We start from the raw sequence: 24,387 nt of genomic DNA, 5'->3' as shown, positions 1-24,387 counted from the left end.
AAAAATGATTAGTTTTACTATTGATTTAAAAACTGTCGTGTAAGCCTAAAAATCCTATGTTGTGTAACATGCATTTAATTAGTATAAGCCCTATCTACAGCTTTGATAAATCGAGAAACTGTAAATAGAGTTGATTTAAAGCTTACCATATTAAAAATTATTTGTATAACTAAATAAAATTACCATTAAACAGAAAATCGTTCACGATAGGCGATACAAGATTTACAGATTGGTATTATCAACATTTTAAGTATATATATAAAAAATTAATTAACACAAACCAAAAAAAAACAGTACGCAACGACCTGCATGAGTAATAATATTTAAATAACCTGTGAATCAAAAAACGTACATGTGACCTACATTTGTGCATATATCTAAAAAGTAAATAAATAAAGCAAAATTTACTTGACATGAATGCTAAAAATCATATATGCAGGCTTAGCCATTTACGATAGTAGAGTAACAACATTTAAACAACCTGAAAATAATGCGTACGTGACCAGATTTAGGACAAACATCTCGACTGACGTGATTACATTTGTGCAACTTCCTCTAAGGATTATTCAAAAAAGCCAAAGTAATAATAAAAATATAGTTAAGTTAAAACCCAAACAAAACGAACCAAAAGATATTTAACTTCTTTTGAAAAATATAACCAGCAATAAAAGACTTGTATCATAATATAAATTTCCAAATTCAATTTCATACAAAACAAGTATAAAAAATTTTTTTAACAGATAGATCATACAAGAGTTTAAAAACTTTCAAAGTGCTAAACAATTTAACCATACGCCTCAAAAAATATGTTAAAATTTGTTATCACTACCCAACAAATATTGACACAGCGCCTAAAACTATTGAAAAAATTTCAAATATAAAACACCTTCAGTTACTTATTAACGTATCAAGAACAAAAAACTAGGCAGACAGGCTAAGCTTTGCCTAATCAGTTTGAATACAATTAGCATATACGTTACAATGGCGACAGTTTGTGAATTTAACCTTAAAAATGAACTCGATGGTGGAGAGCGAGTTGAAACAGTTTGCGTAAGTTGTCCACCTGAGTTTAAAATAAAAGGAAGCGAAATTTATGACATCATGAAGCAACTACAGGGCAATATTGAATCACCTCAAGCTTGTGCTATATCGCAGACATTAAAAACAACTTATAAGCCACTAGTTTATTCCTTTTCCGAAATTTCAATGTTTATTGTAAGTAGAATGGAAAAAAACCGATGGACCTGGATAAATCCTTCAGCACCAGATACTGAAATAGGTGTTTATTGTGGTGATGTTAATCCTTTATATCTTAGTAATAAAAGAATTTTAAGATTTCGAAAATTAATTTAATTGTTAATAGTTTTAAAGGTGTTAACTTAATTTGTTTTTGTTAATAAAATTATTTTTAATATAATTTAATTGTTTTTTGTGCTTCATTACAAATAATTTGGTACTGTTAATAAATTTGATTCCACAAATTTCTTGTTTTATTATTTATTTAGGTAAATAGAAATACATGTTACAAATTCAGCGTTATAGTAAAATTGATTTTAATTATATTGTAGTACGAAATTGTCACAAAAATTGGCCGATCCTAATTAACATAATTTTGCCTGCAAAAATGCCTCTTGTAAAATAAAAAAAAACTTAACAATTTTTATAAACAGACACCAAAAAACCTTACGGCGATTGTAGTTTAAATTTTAAAAAATAATACCTATAAGCTACATACAGTATATAACAAGCGTGTGTAAAAATAAAACATAGCGAAACAAAGTTTAAGTTTTTTTGCTTAAGGCAGTCCTAAATTTTTCCTTGATTTAACTGCAGTTATTAGCTAAAGTTAATGTCTAATTTCACGTGCAAGATTTCATTAAAATGTCAATAATTTCTGTAAATCAAGAAATTTTTTTAAGTAAAATATTTTTAAAAATAAGTTCGAGAAGTTAATAAAAATAACTAAAACTTTAATAACTTGGGTATAGTTTAAAAAAAAAACGAAGTTTAAATATTTAAATTTGTATTAGCTTATTCCTTTACGTACTGAAAGTTAAACCGAATCGTTACGTACTTAAAGTAAAACTTAAAATCTACAATGTTAAATATTAGTCAAATAGATTAGTGGACAGTTTGTTTGTAGTAAGTCCCAACAAAAAAAAACTTTTATAAAAAGGAAACCGACAAATTTAATTTAAGTTTTAAGTTAAATTTTTTTTTTAAATATATAAGTTTATTATAGACTGCAATGGTTTTATAACATTAAAAATGCGACTTAATATACATTTTCTGTTGTAAAGGTATAATATAAAACTAAACTAAAATTTAAACATTTTTTCTTGGTAATTAAAAAAATATAGAGAAAAAATTTTATAAAATAGTCAAAAAAAATGTAAAGTTTTTTGTGGTTTAGATGCGGTTTCAATATTGTGAGTTTACCTTAAGGCGCTTGACTAAACATCCCGACAGACTTAATTACATTCGCGCAACTTGTTCTAAAGATGTTTCTGAAGAAAATAACGTGATTATAAAAATTCTGGTCGCATTAAGACCCAACCAAGAGATACCGTTAGACGAAGGAAATATTATAAAAAGATATGAAGTTTCATTTAAGAACTATAACCAAAATTGGGATGAAGGTTGTATGTATGTGATATCAGAAATGTCAAAATCCAACTGGATTTGGGTAAATCCGTCGGTAGTGGATCAAACAATTCAAGTTGAACGTTCGTCGTGCTTGGAAAAAACACTGAGATTTAAGTTAGAAATTTAATATATTTGTTTTATTTAAAGTAAACCACTTTTAGAAAAAACACGTGGTCGCAATGTATTGTAAATAAATATAATGTTCCAATTTAAAGTAACTGCATTTTACTTTTAAATTAGAAGATTTACTTTGCAATTTAAATTAGAAAATTAAATGTAAATATTACAAATAATAAGTAAGTTGACTACTTTTATAAACAATCTACTGCAATATATTGCAAATGTCCTTATTATTGCAATATAAAGTACCTGCAATTTACTTTAAATGTTCAATTAGTGTTGTTTGTGCCAAAAATGTTAATATATTGTAATACTTTGTTATGTAATTAGTCAGTACTTTTGTACAAAACGAAAAAATTTTCTACAGTCATTTGCTTTGTAAGAGCTGAAAATTATTACACGAGTTTAAATAAGCGCATACATTTTTTTATATTTTTAAACCAGGTTTATTTCAATAAATTATATTAAATTTTATTTTAAGATTATTAATGTCATAATCCACCAAAATACTTTTAAAATAAATTTATAAACCTTAAATCTAAAATTTTAGCATATCTTGAATTTTAAATTTTACCCTTTGATAAAAAAAAAATAAAAAAAACTGATAAAAATAAATTAACTACAGGGTATAAATTTAAATAAAAACTAGCTCTCTTAATTTTTTAATTAAAACTATATATATTAACCAAGGAAATATATAAAACAAATATTTTTTACCATATTTTAAATGTATAAAAGTAAAAAAAAATCAGGTTCTTGCTTAGTTAGGCTACATATAAACTAATATTCCAACATAATAAAAACTTACATAGCTCAACCATATAATTTAAATACAATTTTTTTTACCATTATCGAGTTTAAAATATTGAACAAAACTAACTGTAAATACCTGTTAAAATAATTTTTTATAAAACCATTTCCAAACAAAAGATTATTAAATTACTGTAATATTTTAGTCAAATAACTTTGACTTAAAGACTTGGCTATTGTTTATAACAACATTTACATTCTGAATTTTAATAAATTACTTTCGAAATTTAAAAAAAAAAAATTTTTAAATTTTAATAAATAACCCTTTTTTAAAAAATAAAAACTGTTTTAACTTAGATGGTGTGTGAAACTTTGGGAATAAATATTGTGCAAAAACAGGGTGTTGTTGAAAGTGCAAAAACTTAAACTGTTGTGCTCGTATAAATTAACACATACCTGTTGGGTTTAATGATGTGTTAATTTATCCATTCTAGGCTTTGCCATTGTCATTGTTTAAAATTCAATTTTTACTTAATCCATTTTAGGATTTGTTATTGTTTTAAAATTCAATTTTTACCTAATTTAAAAATATTCCAAATCCTGAAAAATATAAGTTTTTAGGTAATGTAGTAATGTAACAATCAAGTCTGCAACATTTACTAATACATCACGTGATTAAGAACACATGATAGAGAAAAGCGGTAACACATCTACAATAGGTGTAAACACGTGACTAGAAGTTGATAGAAACTTTAACATAAACAACAAGATGGCGGATTCGTGAACACTAAAGTTTCATAAAAAAAACCTTAAACGTTAAATAATACAAAATACGTGCAAAGCATTTGTAATGTTTAATTATACACAATGATAAAGGATATACTTTTTTTTCTATACAATTGCATGAACTATAGGTTGACACCAAAAAATGGAACACATTATTAACATAATAAATAAAAAACCTTTAAGTAAATTTAAATACATATAATTAAGCTTAGTGGACTATACATCACTATAAGAAAGTATGTCAATTTCAAGTGACTTTAAAAAAATACTTGTGGTGCATGCCAGCAAATTAACTAGGACATATATTAGTTACAAGTTATAACTATATTACAATGTTTAAACCGCAACCTAAAAAGCAGGCTATCCACTTGTATTACTAATTATTAAGAACAGTAACAGCAAAAAAATCGATTTACACAATCTGCAAATATCAAGACAATTATCTAGCTTAAACTTTACAGTATTATTTTTAAAGAAATATTTTAAACTACAAATAACTATCAAGCATGTTCAAAAAAAAACATCTTAAATAAAATGTTTACCAAATTAGTATTATAAGTTTATGAATTATCCAAGACGTCAGACTTTTTTGAAGTTGTTCTTTTAAAATTAAATTCTTTTTTTTTCAAAGTTGTTAAACTTATTGTCATTAAATCTGGTTATTAATTTTAAAGTTATTTTTTCTTTGACTGAATCCATTGTTGTATTTTTTCCTTCAATTCTTTGTCTTCAACAACTTCTTCCAAACTTAGAGGTTCTCTTGTATACGGGTCTGTAGGATCACTGAACAAATCATAACTATTATTAAATATCTAATAATATTAACTGAAATTTAATAATAATAATAGAAGTTAAAAACCCAATTTTATGTGCAATTAAATAACCAAGCTGTTACCTTGATGCACTGTCTAAGTGTTCAGTTTTTTTTTGTATATATCTTTATCCTCGATGTGGGAAAGTCGAATGCACGACTTAAACATAGAGTAACATCAGTTACTCCGACCAAGTCTCGAGTTGCCTGTGGCAGTTTGGAATATTATATAAATTATAATTGCCCGATAATTATACTGCTGATTAAGTGCTGGCTCAGCAGGGGTTTATACCGTTTATAGCGCCTCAAGAGCGCTACAGCATGAAATCAGTGGGGATTGAACCCACGACCTCATGATGGTGTAGCAAGTGTTCTTATCACTACACCACGCTGCCGGTTAAACCTTAGTTTGGTAATTATTGAACTGTCAATGGCATTATGCTTACCAAGCAAGTATTGTATTATTTTTATTTACACTTATGCAGAAGTCAACAAAAGGAATAAAGTCTTAAAAAAAGCTAGTGTCCTAACAATACAAATATATATAAAAAAATATATGTATGTTAAATTTATAGGCCTACAAAATAAATAAAACAGCTGTTTGTGGTGCATAGATAAATTTTCTTAAGTAAATATTAAATGTGAGTTGAAACCATATTACGACGATTAAAATCCTGACAATAACCTACTATTAATTTTGTTTATATTTATAATTTATTTTACCTTAGCAAATGCCTAGCGATAGTGGTCCGATCTACTGTGGTTTTCGAAGGTAAAATAACAGGATCCCTCATCAAAGATCCCATTATCGGATCAAAGAATTCATCGGGAGCATCCTCCAATAACTCTTCCTCAACTGTATTTGCATCTCCACAAGACTTTAACAAAAAGTAAATTTTTAAATAATTTATTAGTTTTACCGGCAGCATGGTGTAGTGACCAGAACACTTGAGGTCCTGTGTTTGATTCCTCCTGCTTTTATGCTGTAGCGCCCTTGAGTAGGGTATTATAAACAGTAGGAACTCCTGCTCCAATACTTAATCAGCAGTATAATTATCAAGCAATTATAATCTATAATATCACAAACTGCCACAGGCAACTCGAGCCTGGGTCGGAGTAACTAATGTTACTCTATGTTTAGGTCATGAAGTCAACTTTCCCACAGCGGGAATAAATATGTGTAAAAAAATTTTACAAATTTAGTTATTTGCTTACTTTTATACTCTCAGAGACTTCAATTATTTCATCACAGATCTCATTATGTCCGATTGTTCTTAAAACCCTCAAAGTTCTTGGAAATAATTCGTTGTTGTAACTTCTTCCATCTTTTGCAACTGATTCACAAAACTCGCTGGAAGATCTTAACAAATGTCGAAACATTTAAAATTCTATCTAAGTTAATCTTTATTATCAAAAGCTGACTTTGCATTTTCTTCATAAAAAGGATTTTGTAATTCTCGTTTAAAAGCATATATTTTTTTGTATATATCTTTATCCTCGATGTGGGAAAGTCGAATGCACGACTTAAACATAGAGTAAAATCAGTTACTCCGACCCATTCTCGAGTTGCCTGTGGCAGTTTGGGATTTTATAGAGAATATGATTGCCCAATAGTTAAGTTGCTGATTAAGTGCTGGCTCAGCAGGAGTTTATACTGTTTATAGTGCCTTACTCAAGGGCGCTACAGCATAAGAGCAGTGGGGATTGAACCCACATCCTCATGGTGGTGTAGCAAGTGTTCTTACCACTACACCTGCTATATTTGTTATAAATTATGTATTTTTGTCCAATTTAAAGACCTACAAAAAATGAAACATTGGTGTACAGGTTATCACAGGCAAATGTTAGTTGCAAGTGGTGGCCATATTACAACATTTAAAATGCTAGCTGTGGCAGGCAATAAACTAGATAATATACTGCTAGTTTGTGTTTACAAAACTATATATAATAAGTTTAATAAAGTAACTGATATAAATATGTAGTAGTTTGTTTTATACTGAAATAATATTTTAACCTACCCAAGATTGATGTAAATTGTGCAAAGTGTAAACACCAGAAAGTCTGGTTTAAACTGGCAATGGCTGAAATCTCGAACCCTCAATTTTCCTCGTTTTGGACCAACTAGTGCCTAAAATAATATTTAATTTATATATCTTTTAAATTAAAAAAAAATAAAACAATACTAATGAACGACAGCATGGTGTAGTGGTCAGAAACTTTGTTCTTATTACATAAGGTCTTGGGTTTGATCCCTACTGCTCTCATGCTGTAGCGTGCTTAAGTAGGGCACTATAACTTATACAACTTCCCGCTGAGCCAGCACTTAATTAGCTGCATAATTATCAAGCAATCATAATCTATAATATTCCAAACCACTAAAGGCAACTCAAGACAGAGTCTAGAAGACTGATGTTACTCTATGTTTAGGTTGTAAAGTCGATCTTCCCACATGGAGGATAAATAAATTTATGTAAAAACAAAAATTATGTTTACCTGTAAGAAGTAGTTAAGCATTTCAGCCAACCTAACAACAATAACAGAATGACATAATAAGTCTTTTAATTCAACTTCAGTGCTTAAGTAACAGAGACATTTAATCGATTCGTTTGCCATATTGTTGCAAAATCTAAAAAATAAAATGTTTCAAAATTAAAGAAATATATAATTTAAAAGATTACAAATTAATAATACTGTGTTCTATGTCTTTAGTAAGACTCAAACCCAAGGTTCTAGGGACAAGTAACCAATGTTAAGATTGTTAAAATTGAAAAATTATTTATCATTAAACATAGCTAAAATGTACCCTGAGTAGCCAATAAATTGTTTAAGTTCTTTTTCTTTTTCTTGTCTTTGTTCCCTGCTTAAATTATCCCACAAACCTCTCTCCTTTGCATTTTCATGTTCTTTCGTTTTACCCAAGTACTACATAACAAAAATTTGTAAATCAAGGTATTTTTCTGCCAATATTCCTCCTTGATGTTAGAAGACAGCATGGTGTAGTGGTAACAACACTTCCTAGTTTCTACACTACATGAAGTCCAGGGTTTGAACCCTAGTGATTTCAAGCGCCCTGAGTAAGGCACTATAAATGGTATAATTCCTGCTGAGCCAGCACTTAATCAGCAGTTTAATTATTGGGAAATTATAATCTATATAATATCCCAAACTGCCACAGGCAACTCGAGACTGGGACAGAGTAATTGATGTTACTCTAAGTTTAAGTCGCACATTCGACTTTTCCACATCGAGGACAAAGATATATACAAAAAAAGACTGATTTTGCAGCTAAAGAGTGTTTGTTTATTATCCCAATCCAGTCAAATATTTTTTGGCTAAAATATGTTTCACATTTAACTTAAGGTAAAATTTTATTCTAAAATTAAAAAAAAAACTTTACACTTAACAATACCTCAATAGCATCATCCAATAAAGAGATAGAGTCGTTAAGAAATAAGTTGATAAAACTAAGAAGTACGGGCGGTGATGTAGATTCAATTTCAACGACAGATTGCAAAGCACATTCCTAAAAAAAATCAAAATTGTGGTGCGCGAGAAAAAAAGTTTTATTATTTGAACACAAAATAAAATACAGAAAGTCTTTCAAAATTATTTTTAAAAATAAACTTTTTTCTTATTTAATAATAAATGACCTTTACCTTAATACTGTTTCTTCCCCTTACATCTTTCCATAGAAACTCTAGAATGGCATAAAGTGGTCTCTTCGATTTCCATCTTTCAGTGATTGCATGGAAATCTAAGGTTTAAAATGTTTATTATTTTGATTTTTATCCAAATGTGAGAAACATACACAGTACTGATTTTCAACACACTATGTGTCTTTTTAAACATGCTTTTGATATTGAAAAAAAGTTTAAGACCAGCAGCAAAGTACTGGATAATGTACACAAGGCTTTCAGTTCAATTTTTACTGTCTTTACTTTAGACAATCTTTAGTAAATTTACAAAATTCCTTCTTGCAGTAATCTCAAAAAATAAATGGTCAGGCTTAACATCAGAAAAAAATTAATAGATTAAGATTATTCAGAACTGTCAAAGACAACCGGCAGCGTGGTGTAGTGGTAAGAACACTTGCTATACCACCATGAGGTCGTGGGTTCAATCCCCACTGATTTCATGCTGTAGCGCTCTTAAGTAAGGCGCTATAAACAGTATAAACTCCTGCTGAGCCAGCACTTAATCAGTCAGCCTAATCACAGGTAATTATAATCTATAATATCCCAAAATGCTAAAGGCAACTCGAGACTGGGTCAGGGTAACAGTTGTTACTCTATGTTTAAGTCGCTCATTCGACTTTCCCACATCGAGAATAAAGATATATACAAAAAAATATATATTTATATAAAACAGAACCAACAGAAATTATTCTATGATAAACAAAGGTAAAAAAAGAGTAATCACCATTATATTCCTGCTCAATATCAACAAACAACTGGAGCACTGAGATCGTCAGTTCGCCGACAAAATTAAAATCTTTAAAATTTTCCTCTCGGTTCAGTAAACATGTCACAGACGTTGACATCTTGTTTTCTAGGGGAAGAATTGATTCCAAAACATCAGAAAACGAGGACCTCAAGTGTCTGTTCATTCTGAAAAAATAAAATTCAGTTTATTCTCAATGTGAAAGTTTTTGTTTTAATATAAATTTAATAATTCAAATATTTTTTTCTTTAGGATAGAAGAAAGATAATTTAAAAACTATTTCAGAAAATTGTAACATACCACAACGAAATTTTAATTCAAAAGAAAATGTTTAAAACCATGTTACTTTACACTTATAACTTAAACCAGCAGCGTGGTGTAGTGGTAAGAACACTTGCTACACCATACATGAGGTCGTGGGTTCAATCTCCACTGATCTCATGCTGTAGCGCCCTTGAGTAAGATGCTATAAACGGTATAAACTCCTGCTAAGCCAGCACTTAATCAGCAGCATAATTACCGGGCAATTATAATCTATTATATCCCAAACTCCCACAGACAACTTAAGACTGGGTCCGAGTAACTGATGTTACTCTATGTTCAAGTCGCGCATTCGACCTTCCCACATCGAGGATAAAGATATATACAAAAAAAACATATTTTTCAGATAAATTTTAATGCTTTAAAAATCCTAATTTACCTGTCATTATTTCCCATGTACAATGCAATAAACAACAGCAATTTATTTAAGGAAGGGCCCAAAGATTCTAAAGTATTAGGACAATATCGCTTCAAAAATGTGAAATAATCGACCAAATTTGAAACGATAAATTCTAAAAAATTTTAAAATTTAAAATAAAAATAAAAATTTAATCATTATGTAAAAATGGATTTACATTTAAAAACAAATGCTAGCACAAGTTTAATTATTTAGATAAAAAAAGTATGTTTTGGAAAATATTACAATTAACTTATAAATTTACCTGGTAGAATATGTAATGCTTGTGAAGGTTCATCAACTAAGGGAAGATTTATTTCACAAACTTTTGTACGATCGTCAGTAAATGCAAACTTAAAAAAACAAATTTAGAAATATTATTGTTACTTCAAAATTATAATTATTATTTTTTCGTATATATTTATCCTCGATGTGAAAGTCGAATGTGTGCCCTAAACATAGAGTAACATCAGTTACTCCGACCCAGTTTCGAGTTGCCTGTGGCAGTTTGGGATATTAAATAGACTATAATTGTCCCATAATTACGCTACTAGTTAAGTGCTGGCTCAGCAGGAGTTTGTACCATTTATAGCACTTTACTTAAGAGCGCAACAGCATGACAGCAGTGGGGATTGAACCCACAACCTCATGGTGGTGTAGTAAGTGTTCTTACCACTACACCACGCTGCCAGTTTTGTTACCACATTTCTACTGACAAGTTTCAACCAACAAAATTGGTAACACTCTAACATAAAATCAATTTGAAAATAGCAATAAAGTAATATTTTACCTGGTTTAGTAAACAAGCTGTTGTGACATGAAATTTTGCCAAACTTTCCAACAATCTTGGTTCAGTTAACGTTGCTTTTGTTGATAAATAAACTCCCATTGCTGTAAGTACAAAAATACTTCATTTAATGCCTATTTTAATAAATTGTTAATTAATGTCATTAAAAAAAACAATATGCAGATATGCTATTTAAAATTTATATAAATAATTTCTATAACATATTATTATTACCCTTAAAAATAAATTATGTTTTGTATTAAACAGGCTAACTTAAAATTTTTTAAAGATCAGGAAAAAAATTTTTAACCTTTTTCGAACTTGGTTTTAATTGGGTCAGCGATTTCCCGGGGTAAATTGACTCCATTAACCCCATCCAAAACATCCCGATATGCATCACTAAGGGGTCCTAGTTCCTGGTTTAAGCGATCGAATTTGCTAAATAATCTAATGATAAAATAATATTTTAAAAATTCAAATTTAAAGTAATATTAAATATGTTAAAGTTAGAACAAGATAAATAAGTAAATAATATATTTTAAAATAAATAAGCAATTAATATAAATATGTTAACAATAGACCTATACCAACTGAAAGAGTCAGGTTTATGAAAGAGTCAGGTTTAAATGAAAAGAGTCAGGTTTAAAACTATACTATAGCTAGAATTACAAAATAACCATTGGCACTAAAGATTGTTAAATTGTTATTCAATGTGTATAGAAGGATTGTAAAAAAAAATTTGTTCCTAAATTATACAAAAATAGTAAACATTAACCATTTAACAAAACCACATAGGATGCATAAATGAGTTAATCATTTTTAAACAAATAATTAAACAAAAAATTCTATCTCGTTAAACGAAAAAACAGTGTATATTTTCAACTGTCTGTATATTATACTACTACATAAAAGTAGTGGGAATTAAACCCTACAACTCAGGTCTTAAAAACATGAGAAGCTAAGTTAAAAATTTTTATTAAAAACACGAATTAACAAAAATAATTCAAGCATGACAAACTTACCCTTGCATGCCGATTAACATTGCTCGATGAGCCATGAAGAAACACTCAGTGACAAAATTGTATGAATCAGCAATTTCCACTTTTGCTTTGTCATCATCAGGCATGGGCAAAATACAAGTATCTTTGTGAAAATCTAAAATTAATTTTTAAAAAAAAGGGGTTTTTAACATTTTAATAATAATTTTAACTTTATTTATATTAAATTTCAATGTATGGCCTTATTAATCATTAATTAACACCACTCAAAAGCCCGTTCTACTTTCGGCTCGCAACTCTTAACTAATATTTGTCCGCTATAATTTACATGAGCAACACAAACAACACTTTTAATTACTTTGCAGACCTATAAAATGGACAGAATTATATATATTGTCCACTAAGCCACAATATGTATTTATTCTTATAACAATAACCCTTTAAAAAATAGTTTTTGCTTTTAGTTTTTACCTTTACAATGAACCTGGTGTTTCAAGGCTTCTTTTCTGCCAGTTGCAACACAATAAGATGGATCAATCTTTAAAAACTTTTCATTATTTGGAGAATCTGAATCACAAAATTTTGGTGTAAAAAAATAAATAAAAAAAAAACATGAAGTAAAAAAAAAACATAAACAGCCGTTTAATTGGTTGCTTACTACATAAGATCCTGGGTTTAATCCCCATTGCTCCCATGCTTTAGATCCCTTAAGTTAAATTATCATGAAATTATAATCTATAACATCCCAATTTGCCAAAGACAACTCGAGACTGGGGGGTGGGTAGCTGATGTTACTCAACAATCTGGTTGTTAAGTCGACCTTTCCACAATATGGATAAACAAATTCACTTAAAAATAAAAAATTATGGCACCTTTCTTGTTATTGACACAGAATGGTAAAGAAAGTCGAACTAGAACTGCAGTTAAGTTAAGAAACAAGGCATCACTTGGAAACATAGCCTCAGTTACATTTGCATGCCGGTGCATCCACATTTTAGTTAACTCTGTTAATATAACATCATTAATGTAACTACTTAAAATTAATACTGGTGTATCTAACTTGTGCTCTAAGTATATTTGTGATTATATAAGCTATTTTCAATCTACTATGAAAAACATATATATATATATATATATATAAAATTATGATCCAAAAATGCAATTTTGTAAATTTTATAATTTTGACAACAGCAAATATATTCAATAAGTAAAGCTTTACAATTAGTAGAATTAAATACTTGTGTTGCAATTTTAGAGAAATTTTTTAATTTAATTTTTGACAAAATTTAGAGTATCTTTGTTTACCTAAAAGTTATTTGAACACTTTATTAAAAATCTGAAAAATATTTTAAAAACCAACCTGCATAATGATTAAGAATGTCTCCAATCCAAATTAACAAACGTTCTTTAGAACTTGGATGTTTTAACATGTTCTTAAAGATTTTGTAAAGTTTTGTGTGGTAGCTTTCTATACACTGCATAAAAAAAAAAAAAAAATTGTCATAGATATAACCAGTATAAAATAGAATATTTTAAATTTAACAAGATTTTGAAGTTGATATTGATAAAGAAGTGTTACAACATTGATACAAGCAGTAAACATAAGAGAAGGCTGAAGCAATAAAAGTACCCTTAATTAAGTTACAAACTTAAGTTTGTTGTTTAGTTTATGTACTGAAAATGTACAATGACAAGTTTATTTGTTGTCCCAGTAAGAATAATGGCTATACAACTTAAATAGAATATATAACAATACTGGCAGCGTGGTGTTGTGGTAAGAACACTTGCTACTCCACATATGAGGTCGTAGGTTCAATTCCCACTGCCCTCATGTTGTAGCACCCTTGAGTAAGGCGCTATAAACGGTATAAACTCCTGCTGAGCCAGTACTTAATCAGCAGCATAATTAATGGGCAATTATAGTCTCTATAATGTCCCAAACTGCCACAGGCAACTCGAGAACTCGAGGTCGGGGTAACTTATGTTACTCTATGTTTAGGTCGCACATTCGACTTATCCACATCGAAGATAAAGATATATACAAAAAAAATACATTTTTGTGAAATTATAGTCAACAAGGTATGTTAAATATTGATTTTTACAAAAAGCCTAAGAATAAACTGGGGTGATATAACATCTATATTGGATATTAGTGGACCATATATGTATGTTTAATTTATTGACAAACAAAACAAAAAACTTACAATCTGAGTCCTGTAGTCTTCATCATTTCCCTTTTGAATTGAAGTTTTGTTTCCAAAGAAAGCTTGTTCAACTAAAGTTGGGTTGGTTATGATGGTAGATTGGCCTGAAAACATAACATAATTTTTTTGTTTATTTATTTATTCTTGATGTGGGAAGGTTGACTTCACGAACTAAACATAGAGTAACATCTGTTATCCCAACCCAGTGTCGAGTTAACTTTAGCAGTTTGGAATATTATTAATTACAATTGCGCTACAGCATGAGAACAGTGGGAATCAAACCCAGGACCTCATGTACTGAATCCAAGTTTTCTGACAACTACATGATGCTGTCAGTTTAAAAGACAAAAAAATAATATCTGAAGATTATTAAAAGCATCATTGATCTAGGATAGAAAATTATTGTTTCAAAAAAGCAATAACAAAAATATATCAAAAAAATTCTACCTAATATGTATGCCAACATTGTATTGTTAGTGATTAATGCATTGTTTCTAGGTTGTAAGACAAGTAGAATATTAGAGAGATTTTCGTCAATTGAAAGTGATAAAGTAACATCAAGGACACTTTGTAACTCTGGGTCAATAATCAATAACTAAATACAATAAAAAGTTAGTCCAAAAAAAGATTATTTTAGCGTATATAATAATACCAAATAAAAATTAAAAGCAGTAACGAATTGTACTGATTTAGTTAAAAATAACAATAATATTTATAAAACTTAGAATAACTTTGAAAAAAATATTTCATTTAAAATTTACTTCTTTGGGTAGTAGTTTGGTTTTTAGTTTGTTAAAAATGGGCGAAAAGGCTAAAAATAAATCGTTGGGACCATCTTGAAATAAACTATAGGCTACTTCTTTAAGGCAGGTTTGAAAGTCTGGCTCTAAAAAAAATAAAAATAATTGTAAATAACAAAATAAAAAATCTATAAACAATAAAATATAGTAAATAATATATATGTATGTCCAATTTATAGGCCTGCAAAATAAATAAAACTGCTGTTTGTGGTGCGCAAGTAAATTATTGCAATATAAGTTGAGAGTTGCAACCATATTACAACAATTAAAATCCTGACTTTAGGGTGGGCTTTTAACCAGTATGTATCTCTTCAAGTATATGTATCTTTAGTAATACTGTCTGTATAATAAAAATGAAACCTGATTGCTGTAAAAGTTGATAAAATTGATCATGAACATTAAGGATGTCTGGTTGTTCCAAAGACTTAATAACCTCGTTAAAAATTTCAAAGTTCATAAGACAGGTTTTAATTTTTTGAACAATTACTTGGCGGCATTTGTGTAATGTTGGTAGAAGATCCATTGCTATTGTTGAATCCTTAAAAAAATTATAAAATCAAATGTTAAAATATATCAGCATAATTTTTTACATATATATATAAAATAAAAAAAATAATAATTTTGTTTGGTTTTTTAAATTTACTATCATATTTTATTTCTATTGATACAATAAATTTATAGAAGCAAAAAGATTAGGAAAAAAATTAAATTAATAAACATTTAATCTTTTTAGGTAGCATGTTGTAGCGGTTAGAACACTTGGGTTTACTAGTATTGAGATTATCCCTATGCTGTAGCACCCTTAAATATGGTTTTTTAACATACAAATTTCAACTGAGCCAGAAAAACATACAACAGATTAATTCTCAGCCAAATATAATCAATAACATCCCAAACTGCCAAAGTCAACTCAAGACTAGTTTAGTGTAACAAATGGTACTCTATGTTTAGGCTGTGAAGGCCACCTTTTTACATCAAGGATAAATAAATTGCACAAATTTAAAAATTTTTAAAATAAATTCTACCTCATATTGGGATCTCTCATGGCAGGAAAACAAATACGTTAAAGGATGGGGCTCGATTACATCGTTGTTTGATGATATATTTCCACCAGTGTGTCTTAATATCAAGTTGGATTGTAAGTTGGTCAATAGAAGACGCTCCATTAGTAACTAGAAAAATATTAAAAATCCATTATTGTGTAACTAAATTTCTATAAAAATATAGAAAAAAAATTGAGAAACCTAAAAATCATCAAAAATTAAAAAAATTGAAAACCCAAAAAATCATAAAAACTTGAGGAACTAAAAATCAATGTAAAAATAAAAAAAATTTAAGGTAGTTATGCTTAAATATCTTTAGGTTTATTTTTAAATTGAACTTTTTTATATAAAAAATTAAAAATTCTAAGATTTAACAAAGTTATATCATTAGCATACAACTAAAAACATCTAGTATATAACATTTCTACTAAAAACAATAAAATAATTATTAAAACTGTTTAATTTTTAATTATAAATCCTGTAAAATATGTAAAAAAAACTTTTATTTTAAATATCATTACCGAATCGAGTTCTTCAGTCTTAATATAGTAAGTAGAAGTTGAAAATTCGTTCATCAAAATACAATGAGATGGAACATTTGTAAAACTACTCTTTGAAACTTGTTCTGTTAAAATAAAAGAATAAATTTGTGTTATAAATAAACCGACAACATGATGTAGTAGTTAGAACACTTGGCTTTACTACATGAGGTCCTTAGTTTGATTCCAACTGCTCTCAGGCTGTAGTGCTTTTAGGTAAATCGCTATAAATGGTATAAAATCCTGCTGAGCCAGCACTTAATTGGCAGCTTAATTATCAAGCAATAATAATCTATAATATCCAACACTGCCACAGGCAACTCGAGACTGGGTCAGGGTAACTAATGTTACTCTATGTTTAAATAAATACACAAAAAACTCCCTTTTCTTTTGAATTATATATCTGTTTTTATTATGAAATAAATTATTTCTTTTAGTTTTTATTTGTTTTTTTTCATTTAGAACATGTTAAATATAAAAAATTTCAAAGAATAAACATAGGATTTATTTGTTGATGTTTATTAATATGCTTACCTGTATCAATCGTGATCAGAAATATTCGTTCAATTAAGTTACTTTCATTGTATAATTTGTCCACGACCTCACTAATGTTTTCTTCTTCTTCATTTTCATTAATCTATTAAAAAATTGTAATAAAATATAAAAATTTAATAAGATCAATAATTTTAAAGCTAAATAAAATTGCCAGAAGAAACTTAAGATTGGGTTGAATTTTACTTTATGTTTTGGCCATAAAAACCTTACCAAGAGAAATAGATTTTGAAACTTTACAGTGACAACCCTTGTTCTTTGTATAATTGTAAGCTTAGTCGTTCACAAAAGGGGGTACTTATATCATACCATTGACACTTGGTTTTCTTGAATAGAATAATTCACAGCATCAGTTAAGGAAGGAAATAATGCTGCAAAAGGATTATTTTCCAAATTTTCAACATTCTTTTCTGTTAAGTCATCCATTTTTAGATTTTAAAATTGTTAGTTTAAAAGATCTGCAAAACAAATTAACAATTTTTTTTTTAAATTAAACAATTAAACATTTAAAATTCGGTTTTTCAAGTTAAAAAATATCATCTAAATAAATGCACACTTTTTACTAGAGTGTCTCTTACACCACCATGAGATTGTAGGTTCAATCCCCACTGCTCTCATTCTATAGCGCCCTTTAGCGCTATAAACTGTACAAACTCCTGCTGAGCCAGCACTTAATCAGCAGCATAATTATCGAGCAATTATAATCTATAATATTCCAAACTGCCACAGGCAACTTGAGACTGTGTCGGAGTAACTTATGTTACTCTATGTTTAAGTCGCACATTCGACTTTCCCACATCGAGGATAAAGATATATATCAAAATCTGTATGTGCTTACTGCTCAGACATCAGAACGTTTTACATAAACAGATAGACAAGTCTGCAGTCTGCCAGTAAACGGAACCATATCTGCTTTTAGCAATCTAGTTTAACTGAATTTCTAAACTGTTTTTAAATTTATTTATTTTAGTAAACGTTTTTTTATGACAAAACCCCTTTAGACAGTCAGACAGTTAAAATAAACAAATGATATCCATAAAAATAATGTAATTATTTATTCAACAATCCAAAAATGGACGATCAGCTGATCTGTTTTTACTGATTACCTGATATAAAATAAAACAGAAACTAGTTAAATTAGGGGTGGTGCTTAACAATAACAACTTACATATCACCACTCAAAAAGGGTAACATAAGCAGATAAGGGTAAATAAACGTGAGGTAATTTACATATAAAACCCCCTAAATTGGAAGATCTCGTGGCCTATTTGCTTCAGTGATTTCAAATTATTTTTCGTCATACATACAAAAAAATAACTCAAATTTATTTTTTTCAAACTTATTATGCTTATTATTTCCAAATATACACTGTTAAATAATTTATTAAAACATAAATATATTACACATTACAAGAATAATATTTTTAAAAACTAAAATAACAGAAAGAAACAAAATAAATAGACATTGCATTATAATTTTTATACAGGGGTTTGGTAAAGCATTCCCTTTGTTTCTAAGTAATTTTACACAGTATCTGATTCTTTAATTTCTTCACCACACTAAAAAAAAAACAATTAAAGTTTAACTTTATGTTGTAGCGAGTCTTCAATAATGTACTTTGTAGCGAGTCTTCAAATAATGTACTAGCTATAGAGTAAATTAAACTTGTTTTTTAAGTCAGCAAGTTTCTAAAAATTAAAAATTACTTTTTAAACGTACTAAAATAGACAGAATAATTGTTTAAAACATGACTGGTCTTAATTTAAATATAAAATATACGGTAAAAAAATATAAAGTAAAGAAATTATAAAATCAAGACTCTTTTCCTTGCCTTACAAATAGTATTTCAAACATAAAAAAAATTTATGCCGTTATCTTAATATATATTTTATACCAGCCTATATAAAAATAAAACAAAGGTTTAAACACGTTATTGTTAAATTACTTACATCCCAAAATACTTCATCTTCATAAAGGTCTTTATCATCTAACTGACCCAACATCGGTAACTTAAGAATGAAACCTGTTATCGTTCCACCTATCAAAGCAATACCGATTGTAGATGTAAGCCCAGCTAGTTGATAAATTGACTGCTTCCATAAATTGTTTTCGTTTAATTCGAATATTTCACTAAAGATGTAGAAATTGACATGTTATTAAGAAAGAAAAATAATAACTGTTATAAAACTTTTATTTTTTTTAAAAGTAATGCTAACATAGAGGTTTTACTTTTAAAGGTATACACTTAGGATTTAGTAAGTCTATTCTATAACTATTACTTGTTTATTCTTTCTTAAACAATATAAAATGTTTACAAATATTTGCATTACCTTGCTTCATATTGAGGTATAGATATTGCACAAGCCGCAGCACTTGCAAATGCTCCTAATATACCAGGCATGCCATGAAGATTATGGACTCCACAAGTGTCATGTAACTTGATCGTTTGTTGAAGAAAAGGCTACAAAATAAGGTTATATAATTTAGAATTTAAATAAAAAAAAACTTTACTGATGACATAGGTTTTATTTTTTAAGCCACACTGATATAAAGCTAATATATTTTCTAATGGCAATGTATATATTTAAGTAATATATATTATATTTTTTAAGTTTTGATGTATATACTTTTATTATTAATAACAATTTGTAACAATTATAAAAACAATTAAAAATTTATAGTTTTTCTCTAGTTACAATATAGCATGATCTTTAAAAATTTAGCACCATTAAATACTAAACATAAATTTATTTACCTGAACGTATTTAAAGCCGAATGTCGCCACCACAGCTGCAATGCTCCCAAGTAACAAAGCACCAAAAGGATGAGAAATCAGATCAGCACTTGCTCCCATAGCCACACCGCCAGCCAAAGTAGCGTTTTGAATGTATATCTGTAATATAAATGACATTAGTTTTATGTATACAAACTTTTAACATCTTTGAGGTGAATAACATATACATTTTAACATTGCCCAAAAATAATTTGGCAAGTTACTTAAAAGAAAGTATATTAAATATATTTTACATTATCAAAGGCATCACGGAACTGGGTTGGAGTAACATATGTAAACCCCATTTTAAGGCTTTAAAGTCAGCCTTTCCACACCGTAAGTAAAGGTGTATGAAAAAATACACAAATTGATTTATTAATGTTGTTCAGTAGCCTAAGTCCCTTCATAGTTGTTTGTATCGTTAGTGTTTTATTTAAGTACAAAAGTTTAACTTATTTTTTAGTTAACAAATGTTATTTTTTACCATATCAAGTTTTTTGTTTTTGTCTAAAACAGCAGAGAAAGCAAACGTTACAATGGTACAAGCAGTCAAACTCAACAAAGTATTCATAACTGCTAGTTGGCGCTCATTTCCGGGCACCCTGCTAGCGTTAAAACTGGGACCATAAACCCACAAAAATAAAGTTCCTAAAATTAAATAAAAAAATTTTAAATTTTTTTAAATGTTTTTGAAAAAAAATTTAAAATAAAATTAAAAAAATACACCAAAAAAAAACTTTGTTAAATTTTTATTTTTTAAATTTCAGTTTTTATGTTATGTCGATTAACTTATATATTTGTATTTGAATATATTTTTTTACTACGTAAATAAATTTTTAATTATTTAAATATATATATACACAAACTGAGTATAAAATTATAAACGTACGAACCTATCATAGCTATAATATCTGAGTAATATTCAGAGCTTTCTTTGATGCTTTCAGTTTGAGGTTTTCTGTATATAACTCTAGCTACAGCTAAACCAAAGTAAGCTCCGAATGTATGAATAAATATTGAACCCCCAACGTCTAGAGCCTAAAAATAATACGTTTTATAACTTAAGATTTTAAAAGTTTTCATTTTTAATTTATGTGCAACATTCATTAAACTTGTTGTAAATTTTGTTAACATATTTTGCAATTTTTTACTTTAAAATAATAAAACTACTAGCGTGGTGTAGCGGTTAAAACACTTGATTTTAATATATGGAGTCTTTGGTTCGATCTCCACTGCTCTTATGTTGTAAAACATCTAAGGAAGGCGCCATTCATAATATAAAGTTATGCTAAGCCAATCACTTATTCAGCAGGTTAATTATTGAGCAATTATAATTTATAATATCTCAAACTGCCAATGGAAACTTAAGGCTGGGTTGGGGTAACTTATGTTACTCTATGTTTAGGTCGTAAAATCGACTCTTCCACTAAAGATATTATTTAAAAATATATATATTTACACTTTTTTAATTTTTAGGCATAGTTACCCCGAATTGAATGACACCAACATAGATGCTGATATTGTAGAATACAACCTCCAATGTTGCCATGACAATAAGTTGAACAGGACTAGCTACACCCAGGATAACTCCGAACGAAATTAAAACAGTGGAGGCGGCAAAGTCAGCTTCAAGAATGCTAATAATAAAAAAAGTTTTAAAGTCAAAATTTAAACAACTAAAAAATATAGATTAATAACTGGCAGCGTGGTGTAGTGGTAAGAACACTTGCTACACCACACATGAGGTCGTGGGTTTAATCCCCATTGATTTCATGCTGTAGCGCCCTTGAGTAAGGCGCTATAAACAGTATAAACCCCTGCTGAGCCAGCAGTTAATCAGCAGCATAATTATTGGGCAATTATAATCTGTAATATCCCAAACTGCTAAAGTCAACTCAAGATTGGGTTGGAGTAACAGTTGTTACTCTATGTTTAAGTCGCGCATTCGACTTTCCCACATCGAGGATAAAGATATATACAATAAAAAAAGGTAATCAGTTTGTAATTGCAAAATTTATAAATAAAAATTTTAAAAATACAAAATTATTCTCTAGTTTTAAACCAAAATCTATTGGCGTTAATGGAGAATTAATTTACGCAATATCCTAAAAAAAGACATGATTGTTATTAATGAAAATAATTAATATATGTTAAAGTCAAATAAAGGATAAATAATTCAAAAAATTGACAGATTATAATAAATAATTACAGGCCCGGAATTCCGATTAAATGTTTCCTAAAATAATAAACGACGCATTGTTCTCTTTAATTATGATGTATGTGTGGACGATAAATTCTAAAAATTTATTACCAAAATTTTGTATTTGTTGAATTATTAAAAACTGTAAAAAATGAACTAAAAATGTGTAAACATGTAAATGGTAGCAATGCAATAATTGGCAGTGTAGTAATCAGAACACGTTATACACTACATGAGGTCCATGGTTCGATCCCCACTGTTTTTATACTGGACTACCCTTAAGTAAGGCGTTACAAACGGTATAAACTTCTGCTGAGCCAACACTAATCAGCGGAATAATTTGCGGGCAATTATAATTTTAAATATCTCAAACTGCCACAGGCAACTTAAGACTGGATCGGAGTAACTGATGTTACTCTATGTTTAAGTCGCGCATTCGACTTTTCCACATTGAGGATAAATATATATGATAAAATAAAAAGTAACACTTGCAAAAGGGTTTCTTTAATTATAAATATAGAAAAAAATCAAATTTTGTATTAATAAAATAATAAAATAAAACCAACCTCAATAAATTTAAATATATCACATTCCCTCGACTTTCTTTTATAAACCCAAACCATCCGTTCACCAACAATGACCATTCTATGACGTAACAAGCCAGCAAAAAGTTAAAGCCTACTGAACTGAACCCGTGACGTCGTAAAAACGTCATCAAAAGACCGAATCCGATCAAGGTCATGACGTGGACATCCATAAACACTTTAATAAACAAAAAATTGTGAGGTAAAAAAAAAAAATTTACAAATTTTTAAATATTATAAAAAAAAATTATAAAAATTTAAAATTATTTAAATTATAATATATTTAAAGACTCTTAAAAAAAACTTTATTTACTATTAAAAAAAAAACTTTATTTAAAAAAATTAAGTTAAAAAAAAGATTTACAAAATAACATCAATATAAAACTTAAAAATTTAAGATTTTTGAATTGTTTTAATTTGAATTCTTACTTGGATAATAAACCTCCAATGAAACTGGTCCATTATTTACATCTGTTAAATTCCCAATATCCTTGTTCTGCTTAAAATTACCGTATTTTGCAAACACTCCAAAGCAAATTAAAAATCCGAACTGGGCAACAGTTAAAGTTATTGTCGCTTTCTCGAAATCTCTATCAATAAATTTTTAATTAAATTTTAAGGAAGTTTTGTTGTTTAATAAAGAATTTTTTTATTTTTATATATATCTTTATCCTCGATGTGGGAAAGTCAAATGCGCGACTTAAACATAGAGTAACATCAGTTACTCCCACCGAGTCTCGGGTTGGCTGTGGCGGTTTGGGATAATATATAGATTATAATTGCCCGATAATTATGCTGCTGATAAAGTGCTGGCTCAGCAGGAATTTATACCGTTTATAGTGTCTTACTCAAGGGCGCTACAGCATGAGAGCAGTGGAGATTAAACCCACGACCTCATGGTGGTGTAGGAAGTGTTCTTACCACTACACCACGCTGCCGTTTCAATTATGTATATATTAGTTGTAATAATTGCAAAATATTTACTATAAATTGTAATAAAATATAAATAAATTTTAAATTGTATTTTACAAACTTTATTCTTTAATAAACTTAATATAAAAATTATTAGTTGTATTAAATGCAAAATATTCACTGTAAATTATGGTTAGCTATAAATTTGTTTTAAAATTATATTTTAACAAAGTTTTTTATTTAATAAACTTAGTATTAAATATATTAATTGTATAAATTGCAAAATAAATATTCGTTAAATGTTACAAAGTTGTTTGTTATCTTTTTTTAATATAGAATCTGATTCTAAATAACTTGACTTTTAAAAAAAAATAGAAAAAAAAAACAAGTTAAGTTATTTTAAAAATAAATATAAAACTTACGTCATATTTGTAAATGTTTTCAAAAATTTAAATGCCGAATTTTTCCAATGTTTTCCAAATTATAAAATATTATTATAACACCTTCACTATTGAGGTCAAATAATAAAGCACATTGACTCAATTAAATACGAATACATTTTTTCCCAACCCCACAACATTAATCAGAATAAGAGATGACATATATATCCTAACCTATATATTAAATAGCTTTAAATATAATATTAAACAGGTTTTATCTTTTAGGTTAGGCATATAAAATAACTTATATTTTATTATTAGAGATAAAAAGTGTTTTTTTTATG

General features: G+C 28.2%; 2 protein-coding genes across 2 annotated transcripts; both read right to left on the bottom strand.

Moving 5' to 3' along the window:
- Positions 1-3,886: 3,886 nt before the first annotated feature.
- Positions 3,887-17,643, bottom strand: LOC145741494 (ubiquitin conjugation factor E4 A-like). Its single transcript, XM_082559088.1, has 25 exons — positions 17,504-17,643; positions 17,177-17,279; positions 16,625-16,728; positions 16,086-16,232; positions 15,421-15,598; positions 15,022-15,146; positions 14,708-14,855; positions 14,261-14,364; positions 13,417-13,531; positions 12,929-13,060; positions 12,528-12,623; positions 12,081-12,213; positions 11,369-11,505; positions 11,062-11,162; positions 10,537-10,624; positions 10,254-10,386; positions 9,533-9,720; positions 8,770-8,867; positions 8,523-8,636; positions 7,917-8,035; positions 7,607-7,739; positions 7,132-7,241; positions 6,329-6,473; positions 5,837-5,991; positions 3,887-5,085 (listed from the first exon to the last, which is right to left on the bottom strand). The coding sequence occupies exons 1-25, from the start codon at positions 17,618-17,620 to the stop codon at positions 4,977-4,979; spliced, it is 3,132 nt and encodes a 1,043-aa protein (XP_082415214.1). The 5' UTR covers positions 17,621-17,643; the 3' UTR covers positions 3,887-4,976.
- Positions 17,644-18,717: 1,074 nt separating this feature from the next.
- Positions 18,718-24,265, bottom strand: LOC145742626 (ammonium transporter Rh type A-like). The gene is made up of 10 exons (XM_082560403.1): positions 24,234-24,265; positions 23,181-23,341; positions 22,734-22,929; positions 21,454-21,604; positions 20,861-21,005; positions 20,452-20,615; positions 19,950-20,087; positions 19,525-19,655; positions 19,144-19,324; positions 18,718-18,753 (listed from the first exon to the last, which is right to left on the bottom strand). Exons 1-10 carry the CDS (start codon positions 24,263-24,265, stop codon positions 18,718-18,720), a joined length of 1,335 nt encoding a protein of 444 aa, XP_082416529.1.
- Positions 24,266-24,387: the final 122 nt, after the last annotated feature.

The sequence above is a fragment of the Corella eumyota genome, chromosome 2 (assembly GCF_963082875.1).
Source record: "Corella eumyota chromosome 2, kaCorEumy4.1, whole genome shotgun sequence".
NCBI classification, from domain to species: domain Eukaryota; kingdom Metazoa; phylum Chordata; class Ascidiacea; order Phlebobranchia; family Corellidae; genus Corella; species Corella eumyota.
The sequence above is the reverse complement of the archived record's forward strand: the minus strand, read 5'-3'. Positions and strand labels throughout refer to the sequence as shown.